The sequence below is a fragment of the Bos indicus x Bos taurus genome, chromosome 1, assembly GCF_003369695.1.
Source record: "Bos indicus x Bos taurus breed Angus x Brahman F1 hybrid chromosome 1, Bos_hybrid_MaternalHap_v2.0, whole genome shotgun sequence".
NCBI classification, from domain to species: Eukaryota; Metazoa; Chordata; class Mammalia; order Artiodactyla; family Bovidae; genus Bos; species Bos indicus x Bos taurus.
This window is the reverse complement of record NC_040076.1, coordinates 6,967,180-6,979,760: the sequence shown is the minus strand read 5'-3', so window position 1 is coordinate 6,979,760 and position 12,581 is coordinate 6,967,180. Positions and strand designations below refer to the sequence as shown.

Sequence of the window (12,581 nt, the reverse complement as noted above, 5' to 3'; positions counted from 1 at the left end):
ATTACAGTAGAAAAAAGGGGAGAAAGATAGGAACAAACACAAATATTTAACAAATGTAAACAAAAAACGTTTACAGAAGAACCACAAATATTTCAAAAGCTTATGAAGAGATGGTAAGTCACCAGTCAGCAGAGTAATTAAAGACAGCTTCATCTGAGACTGATAAAAGAAATAAGAAGTTGAATGATGCCTAGCCCTGGCTACAATATAAGATACATATTAATAGTATTCATCACGTATTGCTGGTTGAGCCTAGAGCAATGCAGCCCATTAGGTGAGCACTCTGGTGCTACTTCACAAAATTAAGTATGCACATACTCTCTGACTCAGCAATTCAAAAATTAAGAGGATTTCAGAAAAAGAAATTCTCACAGATCCGGGGATACATGAATGAAGATGCTAACTGCTGCCTTATTTGTGGGAGCACGGAGTCCGAGGCAACCAGGGTGTCTATCACTGGGGAAGTGAACAGGTGTGAAATGGAACAAATGCAAACTTCTGAGTACTACCCATCAGTGAGAAGCCACGGACCAACTATACACATACAGGAATGTGAAACAGTTCAATACTTTAAAAAAAATTACTAAGTAAAAAGCAATAAACGAGATGAAATATAACACAGAAATCGTTTATGTGAATTAAAAACACATAGGTTGGGACATGCCTAACAAAGAAGATTAGATAAACTTCATTCAGGCATGAATGCTGTGTGGGAGTTCAAAGTTAGCAAACTAACAATATATATTAATTAAGGTGTCTTTAAACAGACAAATATAAGGTAATGTACTGAACAATTACCAAAACTGTTGTGACCAGAGACTCACAGGAACCCTAAGACCCATACTTCAGTATTCAGGGTTTGCGCACTTCACAGAATGTAATTATCATAAACAATGAGACAACTACCCAAGCAAAAGCACACAGATTAATAACAGTTAAATGGTCAGCTGGTAGAGGCGGAAAATGGAGAAAGACAAAAAGGAAAAAACAAATACATTAAATGAAAAAGCCTTACACACACACATAAAAGTTTTAAGGTGCCATGAACAGAGGAAAATGATGATTCAACTCTGTATCTGAGGTCCAAATAACTAAGTAAAAAAATGAAAATACAATTAACATTTTTAGTAAGAGAGGCGATTCAGTCCCAGCACAAAAATGTGTTTGCAGAGTTTTAAACATAAACAATAAGCATAAATAAAAACTAACAAGATCAGGGGAGAAAAAGGAATCAGAGAAATGTCTTAAAACCAAAAGTTTAAGATACCTGAGGTATACTATGTTTTCCATACTTCCAAAACTTATTCTGTGATAAAAGAGACTTAAATTTCTCCTCCAGAGAGTCAAGCTCATTATCAGGTAACAGGCAAAGCAATTTCTTTAATGCCAATAAGGAACAAGTTACGACTCGATAGAATTTAGCGTCTCTCTCTTCCTCTGGAACAGTTCTTAATGTAAAAAGAAAATAAATATACATAAGGATTGAGGATAAGACAAGCTACGTATGCAGCACTTCTATTTTAAATGTTTTATCACTGAATATCTACCAAAGTTACTTTATTTCTATATTCATTCTCCCTGTGTCAAACCCCCACACAAAATACAAATACACATACAATTTTAATCACATATTTTTTGAATAATACCAGGTTAAAGTAGATGAAAAGGAGTGGCCTGATATAAGTGTATATGTATATATCACTCTCAGCAGAAGTTAACTGGATGTTTCTGGAGATTAAATAATACTGTATCTAAGGTTGCTTTCCCTTACAGACTCTTTAATAGCTTGATTAGAACACAAGAGTAAAAAGTAAATGGAACATCTTAGTATCCTTTCAATAGAACTATTCACAGTTCTTCAGTTATTTTCATCCAGACCTTAAAATGATTCCTTTTAAGGAAGACCTTAAAATGTCAAAAGGCAGATGTGGAAAAAAAAAAAAAAATCTAAAAACATCTCTTCGTAAAAGAACCAAACATGTGAGCTCCCAGATAATTCAAATTAAATAGAGGGACAACTTGCAAGTAAAAACACTTAAAATTGCACCTGGCAAATAGTACTGCATTAAGTATCTTCATCTCTACATTCCGAATCCTTTTTCTTTTTTTTAAAGAATCCCTTTTTTCAACTTCACATTGAAATTATCCTCTTGTTACCTATGAGTGCAACAGAGTTTCACTTAACCTGAGTCACACAGACACAATACAACTTACTGTGGGTCACTGAGGGTATCAGGTGTTTCTTTGATAAGATGATCCTGTAGCACCTACAGAGGGGGATTGAGATCTTATTGAACTGTCGATGGTGAAGAGACAAGAGTATAAACCACATCTTACATAAAAGTTCTTAATCCTCTTCCTCACAAAAGAAGCAAAACTAAAAGGTCTGAATTTCACCAATTTTTTCCCCTTACTAATTTCCAAGGTTGGCAGCTATTAGGGTGAAGGATAGGGTACTTCTTTCAAACATCTCTAGTTTCTGCCAAGAGGACTTTCTCCCTAAATACTCTTGTCCTCTTGCATTTTCATTCCTCTCTGCATGGAGCAGTGAAGTGAAAGGATGCCTGATGAGCAGGTCTGGGACAGAATCAGGCTCTGCTTCCCTTGCCCCGCTTTTGTGAGCACCTCCCTCCTCCCAGGGAAGAACACACATCGTGTCCTGCTCCGTCACAGAGGAAGGCCTAAGGTTCCATTTGAAATGCAGAGGAAGGGTGCTTATTTCTGGGGTGGAGTACAGGCAAGTTCACTGCTCCAGTATCAGTTTTATCAGCAATAACAATAGCCAGCTAAATTTACTGAGCTTTTGCACCCACCTTGTATCCCACACATTAACTAAATGAATCCTCACAGCAACTCAGAGAAGTACCAGTGAATTCCTACTTTAACAGATGAGGAAATGGAGGCACAGACACTTGCTCGGGCCAAACACCCCAGCTAATGGCAGAGAGGGGCAGGGCCCAATGGTGTAAGCCAGAGCCCATGACCTCTGCCAGACACTATGACATTTTAATCTCATCTGTCTTACTCCTCTCTAATACACTGATTCTGAACTCAGAAAAGTTCAAACTAATATCTGTACAGCTGTGACACAACCAACTAAAGGTGGAAGAATACAGGAGCTAATCCACATATTCAATGAGCAGTTATCCAATCATAACAAAGCCAAGAAGGAAAAAAAACAACCATGAAGAGCCAAATTAACTGTCTCAAAACCCATTTTCTAAAACTCTTAAGTGTCCAAACTCATGACACTTCACTCATAACATTTATGCCTGATATTTTAAATAAACCAATGATTCCTAACTTACAGTTGGGTCAGAGAACTCCCTTTGAGAATATGATTAAAGCTACAAACCCTCATCCTAAAAAAAGAACTTTGGTACCCCAGAAAAATAAACAATGGAAGAACCAATAATTTACATAAGGAACTAGAATGCATATGTGTGCCTGTGTAGAGATATGCTGGGTGAAGAGATCAGACATGTAATAAGAGATCATGCAGAATCCTGTAGGCCAAGAGAAGCAATTTCAATTTGTAAGGGTAATGGGAACCACAGAAAGGCTGATTAATTTAACGAAGGCAGGAAGGGAAGGAGGGAGGGAGGTAAGGAGAGGGGGGATGTTTAAGTAGGATTATACACAGGGTGCTAAACAAGAGTACTAAATAGGGGAATGAACGAAAGCATGATTTTTTTTTAAACCTCATCTCCCCTCAATGGACTCACAGCTCATTCTTACTTCTTGCTATAAAACTAACAAGTCTGGAATTTACTTTTTCTAGTTCATATATTAGTAATGGCAAATGAGGGAAAAAATGAAAAAAGGGACAGTATTACACACGAACTGGAAGTCACAAAAGCTATAGCCATTATCAATTTGGTAAAGGTGTTGGCCAAGTGTTGGAGAAATGTATACCTGTTAATGGGAGTATAAATTTGGATGGCCTTTTGAAGGGCAGTTTATCCATATCTATAAAAATTTTAAATGTTCTCATCCTTTGACCCAACATATTGAATTACTAGAAGTTCTGGTAACTCCCATCCCTACACGGTATGAAGAGATCTATTCGAAAATGTTCACTGAAGCAGTGTTCGTTACCATAAAAAACTGGGGAAAAAACCCCAAATGTATACTAACGTGAAAGATGTTAAATAAACTGTAGTATATTAATACAAAGGATTATCAGGATTAAATATATCTGTATACATGTATTGATTTGAAAATATGGGAGAAAAAAATTTAGATTTAGTTTTTAGATGGATTCTTTTTTTAGTTTATATATTTACAAAGCACATACCTCAAGTTTTTTATACATGGTAAGTTAGATATTAAAATAAAGTATGAAAAACCTAAATAATATAAGAATGGTCCAATCTGAAAAGTTAATTAAGTTTAAAAAGCCAAAATGGTCAATTTTGTTATACACCATTTAAAAAAGGCAATATTCCACTGAAAATGTTTTCATTTCTCATTCCTTCACAATGCTAGGTGAAAGAGGTACCTTTGTAATATGCCTCATAACCCTTAAATACTTTGAAAAATAGATATGGAATGGTTCCTAGGACTTACACTTGTGATTTCATCCTTACAAAATGCTATGGCTTCAGGTTGCTTGCTCGGAGGGAAAGCTGCTTCAAAGGCATCTTTTGCTGCAGAGGCAGCTGGTGTGTAAGTATCACACTGAGCCATCAGCCAATAACCCATTAAACTTTTTAAATAAGGAGCCAAGTGTTTCTTTACTTTAAGGATAAGTTTTTCAAAAGCTTGCTGTGTGGCTTCTCGAACCCGGCGGTCATGATCCTATTGAAAACACAGTAAGGTTTAAAACAGTTCTAACCCATAAAAACAAATACAGACATTTCTGGGTATGCTATGAAGACCATTAGTAAGAATTCAGCTATGTGCAGAGCTAAAGGGAAATCCATAATTATATAGAAAAACTGATTAATTCTTCCTTTTTCCCAATGAGATAAAAAGAACTATATTCAAGATGGAGTCAAGGCTACTCCCGGGATAATGAAGTAATTCATTCTCATTCTTCGGAGCAAGTATACAAAGAGATTACATTGTCAAAATGTGTTGCTGTTTAGTCACTAAGTTGCCTCCAACTCTTTTGAACCCTGTGGACTGCAGCAGCCCACTACTCTCCTGTCCTTGGGATTTCCCAAGCATGTATACTGGAGAAGGTTGCCATTCTCCAGGGGATCTTTCAGACCCAGAGATCCAACCTGAGTCTCCTTCATTAGCAGGCGGATTCTTTACTGCTGAGCCACCAGGGAAGCCCTGTCAAAATTTACTATGACTTAAAAGTGTCTAGGGGGGCTTCCCTGATAGCTCAGTTGGTAAAGAATCCACCTGCAATGCAGGATACCCCAGTTTGATGCCGGGGTTGGGAAGATCTGCTGGAGCAGGGTTAGGCTACCCACTCCAGTATTCTTGGGCTCCCCTTGTGGCTCAGTTGGTAAAGAATCCGCCTGGAATGCAGGAGACCTGGGCTCGACCCCTAGGTTGGGAAGATCCCCTGGAGAAGGGAAAGGCTACCCACTCTAGTATTCTGGCCTGGAGAATTCCATGGACTGTATAGTCCATGGGGTCTCAAAGATTTGGACATGACTTACATTTTCAAAAGTATCCAGGTAATTGTATAGCAACGACCTACTTTCCGAAAACACATATTCCTTTGCACAACCTACATAATCTGTTTAACCATACTGACATAACAATCCATAACCCTCAGCAAAAATGAATCATATAAATTTGACAGTCCTCATAACTTCAAACAAAAACATCAACACAACAGAAATAAAATAGGAAAGTCTGAATACTTACAAGTGAAATTTTGCAGAAAATTCTTGGCCAGTATGGAAGAACTCCTTTTACAATTTCTGTGTCTCTTTCTGTACACATGGTTCCAAATTCCTGCATAGCCTAAAAGTAAATTATTAAAATCATTAGCCAATGAATTGACAGCCATAATATTAACTACTGATTATATTTCTGGTTTTTAAAATTGCAGAAATATTTTATGTAACATGAGAATACTTTGTTTGTGCTATATAATACTAATCTTAAGACTTACATCACAGATTACTATGGGAGAAACTTCATTTTTTTTTCCTCTTTTTAAAAAATATAAAACATATACAAACAAAAAAACCCATTTACAATTATAGGGTCAAAATTACATTATCTAACAGGAGAAAACGTAAAGCCAGAATTTCAAAGTGATTCTAAGTGCAGAACAAGAAACTAACTTATAATCCAGAAGACAAGTATAAAATGTGTCAGAAAAAAAGTACAATTGTAGAAGTATTTATTAGTGGTAAATGATTTCGCTGTTCTTTATATAACATATGCTAATGATGGGAATTCCCTGGCGGTTCAATGGTTAGGACTCCCCGCTTCCAATACAGGGGTCACAGGTTAGATCTCTGGTTGTGCAATTTGACCAGGGGAAAAAAAAAAAAAAAACCAATGCCATCTTAACAAAAAGATTTTCTTGATCATTTTAATGAAAACAAAACTTGCTTTTAGTTTTGTTGTGACATCTTTCTTAGAAAGTTTCCGCAGCACCATTCGGAAATCAGAATCCACAAGACTGTCTATTTCTTCAGCTCCTTGAATAGCAGGAACATAGCCTAGGTCACTGTGAAATGTTCCAAAACCAATAAATCCAGGCACTGTTCCCTGTTCCTTGGCAAGGAGTTCTGCAGCTCGGCCACTGTTTGAAGGCTGGTAAGAGAGTAGGGAGAAAAACAGTCAGAGTTCAGGAAGAGTTCAAAATTTAACTTTGAGTTCTTTAGAATAATTCCCTGACAATTCCCACAAGGAAGCAAAATCATTTGAGGACATTTTCCCCCTAGCCTATGCCTCTATTGTAATGTCCCCCAAAGATGAATACTTCTGTCACAAGTACTTAATGATCCTAGGAGCTATTTCCCGGTTTCCTAAACATCAGAACAATGTTTTTTAAGTTATGACTACAAGCCATTAGGGGCTTCCCAGATGGCTCAGTGGGTAAAGGATCCGCCTGCAATGCAGGAGACATGGGCAGACATGAGTTTGATCCCTGGATTGGGAAGATCCCCTGGAGGAGGGCATAGCAACCCACTCCAGTATTCTTGTCTGAAGAATCCCATGGGCAGAGGAGTCTGGTGGGCTACAGTCCATAGGGTTGTAAAGAGTCGGAAACACTAAAGTGACTGAGCATGCACACATACACAAGTTATTAGAGGTTCCCGAAATCAACTTAACAGCCCGTAGGTCATTTTAAAGAAATAGAACAAAATTTTAAAAATCAGAACACATCACATGTGGTAAGAATAAGTACTGTTTTGTGAAATTTTTTATTTCACATTTTTTTATAAATAGTATGTATACACATATATGTGTGCTGTGTAGTGATGCAAAATTAACTCATAATTGGATTATATCTTTTCATTCATTCACTCATTCAAGAAATTACTAAGCCACTATCACAGGACAAGTCTAATGACAGCAACTTCTAGACCAGGAGTTCCCTGTGGGCAGACACACTCATTTCCACATACCAAAGCCTAGCCTAATGGGCTAAAATGGTTACAAACTACATTAGTTATGGACATAAAAATAAATACAATGGTCAGGATATAAGATACATTCTTTCATTCTGAGTGATAGTCAGTGGTTTGTTGGAAGCTACATAACATGGTAGCTTCCAGTAGGATTCTTTGTGACAGATACAGAAAACATCTAAACTGTTGAAAGAAAATAATATATTCACTGTCCTCTAATAAGAAAATGCCTCAGTTCAATGTCCAGGATGACATCACAACCCATCTAAACTCATCTGTTTATTTCTCTGTAAGAATGGCTGAAAATACAAATATGTGATTTAGTTTGCTGATACCCAGAAAAACTGTGTTTGGGAAACTCATTTATCAAGAAATTATCATCTGGACTACTTTCTGAACTGAAATGAGTGACCAGAAATGAAAATGATGGAATTTTCCCCAAAAACAGAAGCTTTTTTTTTCAATTTTTCCCCCAAAACAGAAGCATTTAAGACTAATTTCAAAAAAGGTTCTCTATTTTGAGACTTTATTAAAATGAACTAACATTGTTCAGTCCACCTTTCTCAATACTGATACATGAATACAGAGCTACAGAGAAGGACTTAAGCATCCACCTGCCAGTGCAGGGCACACGCGTTCAAGCCCTGCTCCAGCAAAAGCCCACATCCTGCAAGGCAAGCAAGCCTGAGCGCTGCAACTGACACTGCGGTGGGAAGTCCACCCGGGAGAACTGGGAAAAGCCCATGTGTAGCAGCGAAGACCCAGCACAGCCAAAAAAGAAAACACAAGTAATTAATTTTTTAAAAGACCTACAAAGGAGGTCAGTGAAGTACAATTCTGAAAACCAACAGTGATGACACTAAGACACTGGAATTTTCTCTATTATCTCATGAGTGAAGTTTCATTGTGAAACACAATAATGAAATAGTATAAAAAGCTGAAGGAGTCAAGGCTGAACTGACCTGAAGATCAGAACTGACAGTGCAGAAGAAAAGGTATCAGATTTCTAGTTTCAAAAATAACAAACTATTCTTAACTAATTATATCTTTTTCAAGGTCTACTTTGAATTTAAAATGTAGTTACTGTTTCTCATTACTTTCTCCATTGTCGATTAGCTACTTGTACCCACAGTTCAAAAATTAAGAACTTGGATTCTATTTCTGGCAGTTAATTTTCTTATACCACACCTACTTCATTCTTTTGTGCCGGCTTCTAGAGGCATTTGAGGTGGCAACCCGGAGTCTACTGTTTAAAGACCAAATTCAAGATGACTTTCAAGATTTTCACCACCTGGACTCAACCTCTCCAGTCACCTTCTTGCCACTCTTTCCTTCCCTCGTCCCACTTCCCTCCTCCCCTCTCTTAATTCTGTTCCCACCATGTGTGTTCCGGTCCCAAATTCAATAAAAAGGTCCCTGCATATGTCATGCCTTTTCACAATTTGATCTTTTTTTTTTCTTAACAGCAATCTTAAAAAAAAATTCTTTTTTATTGGAGTATAGTTGATTTACAATGTTTTGCTATTTTCAGGTATACAGCAAAGGGAATCAGTTATCCAGTTTACTCGCCCAGTCGTGTCCTACTCTTTGCGGCCCCAAGGACTGCAGCATGCCAGGCTTTCCTGTTCATCACCAACTCCTGGAGCTTGCTCAAACTCATGTCCATCAAGTCGGTGATGCCATCCATCTCATGCTCTGTTTTCCCCTTCTCCTCCTCCCTTCAATCTTTCCAGTGAGTCAGTTCTTCACATCAGGTGGCCAAAGTATAGGAGCTTCAGCTTCACCATCAGTCCTTCCAATAAATATTCAGGACTGATTTCCTTGAGGATTGACTGGTTTGATCTCCTTGCAGACTAAGGGTCTCTCAAGAGTCTTCTCCAACACCACAGTTCAAAAGCATCAATTCTTCGGTGCTCAGCTTTCTTTATGGTCCAACTCTCACATCCATACATGACTACTAGAAAAACTATTAGCTTTGACTCAACTCTTTGCGACCCGATGGACTGTAGCCTGCCAGGTTCCTCCATCCATGGGATTTTCCAGCCAAGCATACTGGAGTGGGTTGCCATTTCCTTCTCCAGGGGATCTTCCCGACTTAGGGATCAAACCCAGGTCATCTGAATTGCAGGCAGACTCTTTATCTTCTGAGCCACCAGGGAATGTGGCTTAAAATGAGGTAACAGTAACTAAATCATTACTTAGGGTGACCATGGACAGAGGAGCCTGGTAGGCTGCAGTCCATGGGGTTGCTAAGAGTTGGACACGACTGAGCGACTTCACTTCACGATTAAACATAAAGTTTTCAAACTACCATAATAATAATTGATTTCAGCAAGAATCACCACAGGATGCTCAAAACCATTAAGTGAAATTCTGTAAGAGGTTAGTCCTAATCTCAAACTACCATTCCACAGATTATTTGATAGTCAGTGGAAAGAGAAACCTATACAATGAACATCAGCTTAATCAAGTGACTAAACATACACCACCCATAATGGGATAGGCAGGCACCATGTGTCTCCATAGTGTGAGAGGCACTAAGAAAGACACATCACCAAGGAAGTATTTCTGTCAAAAACTGTTTAACCTGAATCTAATTATGAGGAACAATTAGACAAATCTAAGTTAAACAAGTCAATTGCCTACATTCTGCCAAACTGTTCAGGCTATGAAAGAATGCTCCTCCAAAAAAACAAACCAAAAAAAGGCACTAAGAAAATGCCTAGATCTAAATGGAATGAATGATCCTTCAATGGATCTCCAATGTTTTTAAAAGTGTTGTATCTAAAATAAAAGTTATAGAGAACAATACTGAGATGACTACATAAACGTGAATATATTATTGTATATTATTAGATAATACTATTATATTGAAATTAAATTTTCTGCATGTGATAATTTCTCATGGCTATGAAGAAGAATGTTGCTGTTTTTAGAATGTACACGCTGAAGTATAGGAATTAAGGGTCATGATTTCTGCCCCTATTTATCATATGGTTAGGCAAAATACATATATTTAGAAAGAGAAAGCAAACATGACCAGATTACCAACTGGTTCATGTGTGTGTCTTAAGCTGCTTCAGCTGTGTCCGACTCTGCAACCCTATGGACTGCAGTCCACCAGGCTCCTCTGTTCATGGGATTACAGGCCAGAATAATGGAGTAGGTTGCCATGCCCTCCTCCAGGGGATCTTCCCTACCCAGAAATCGAACCCGTATCTCTTGTGGCTCCTGCATTGGCAGGCCGGTTCTTTACCACCAGTGCCACCTGGGAAGCCCTACCAATTGGTATTTCTAGGTAAAGAATTTATGAGTTGTTGCTCCAATATTCTTGCAACTTTTCCTTATATTTGGAATACTTCAAAACTAAACATTGAGAAAAAAATTTAAATAAAAAATTAAAATTAAATGAGAATGCAAGTAAAGTATATAAGAGTACTGACACAGGCTAGTTACTGTTATTATTGTTGATATTATTAACCACGAAAGAAGACTGACTGCTGCTAAAGAAACCGTGGTACTGAAATCACTAGAACTGGATCAGAAAGAAGCATCTTCATGAAATTAGGCTGCGCCATTAAAAACCTAAAGTACCATAAAAAATATCTTTATAAAAAATACACCATTATGACATTCTCAGTCTTGTATCTTTAGTCCACTCTGGAGTTTAAACAAGTATTTAGTGAACTTCTGCTATATGCCAGTCCTTGTTCTAGGTTCCAAAGATAATAAATAGCAGCAGATAAAAACACCTACCTGCATAAAATACTTATGTCCTATACTAATATTCTAACCAAGCAAGACAGTAAATGAAGCAGGACAATCAACAAATAGTATGTGAGAAGTCAGATATGCAATGGGATAAAATAAAGCAGGAAAAGAGAACAGGGAGCGGTGGAGGGGGTGGGGGTGGAGAGGAAGGCTACAGCTGAAAATAGGGTGATCATGGGAGACCTCACTAAGCTGTCTCGGGCAAAGAGCATCGGGAGCCTGCCATGCAAGGTCAAGGTTCTGGAAGAGATCAGTGTGGCCTGATGGAGTGAGAGACAAGGAAGCTGAAGATGGGGTCGGAGATGGAAAGGGGCCGGAGCAGACCCCATATCCCGTATATATATCATCGTAAGAGCTTTGCCTATACCCTGATGGATGTGGGGAGCCACAGCAGATTTTTGAGCGAAGAAGCGACTTGATCCGAGACTCCGTGCACTCCAGGCTCACCTTAACTATCTCCCACTCCACTCCCTTGTTCACGATGCTACCCCCTGCTACCCTGGCCAGGTAACTTTCCAGGGGAAGCTGACACTGAACCAATTCTTAATGAAAACGGGGGGGGAGTGGGGGGTGGCTAGGAAGTGTGCTCAGCTAGGGACAGCTGGGCACGGTAACATCTTTCCTCTCTGCTTAACATCCCCATTCTGCTCAGAGATATCCCACCCCGCCCGCAGGGACGCACACACAACAGAGAGGTCACACTGGACACGCAAACACATGCCACTCCACAGTCGCGCTCCACACAACCTCCGGCCACGCGCCGGGTAGACAGAGCCAGCCGCGGCGATGAGAGGATTCCCGCGCCGACTGGGTCACCCTGCACTCACCCTCAGATTCCCCTTGGTCCTCTGCTTGTTCTTCCCGCCCATGGTCGCGGTCTCAGCCGCACTCCCAGCCCGCAGCCCCCGGGTTGACACAGCCGGGCCACAACTTCCGGCCCCTGGCACCGGAAAAGGACTCACAGGAACAACCTCCCCCGGCCCGCCCCTTCCGCCACCCACCCCGCCCATCTCCCGCCCCACTCCACCCCCCGCCACCTCCAGCCGCTTCCGGGACCATCCGCTGCGAGATACGTCACACTTGGAGCCACGCCCATCTGAGTGACGTAATTCCTGCTCAGTAGGAAGCCACGCCTCGGAGACCCAAGGGTCCAAATGCTGCTTTTCTCGCTTTGCTAAGACAAGATTTGTTCCCTCCTTAGCGGTAGGAGAATTTCTAAAATTCCTGCATGTCCCCAACTCCTCTGATTCTAGCCAG

At 39.5% G+C, this 12,581-nt stretch overlaps 1 protein-coding gene across 2 annotated transcripts in view; it reads right to left on the bottom strand.

Moving 5' to 3' along the window:
• The window catches only part of LTN1 (listerin E3 ubiquitin protein ligase 1), a 59,058-nt gene extending 46,776 nt beyond the window's left edge, over positions 1–12,282 (bottom strand). Inside the window, exons 1-6 of one of the 2 annotated variants that reach the window (XM_027542424.1) lie at positions 12,152–12,282; positions 6,529–6,732; positions 5,830–5,928; positions 4,570–4,800; positions 2,215–2,267; positions 1,268–1,448 (exon numbers count right to left, since the gene is read on the bottom strand). In XM_027542424.1, coding sequence (XP_027398225.1) covers positions 1,268–1,448; positions 2,215–2,267; positions 4,570–4,800; positions 5,830–5,928; positions 6,529–6,732; positions 12,152–12,193 — 810 coding nt within the window. In that variant the 5' untranslated portion in view covers positions 12,194–12,282. Of the gene's footprint in view, positions 1–1,267; positions 1,449–2,047; positions 2,168–2,214; positions 2,268–4,569; positions 4,801–5,829; positions 5,929–6,528; positions 6,733–12,151 lie in introns of those variants that run through there. The other variant, XM_027542497.1, reaches the window with a different exon arrangement.
• Positions 12,283–12,581: the final 299 nt, after the last annotated feature.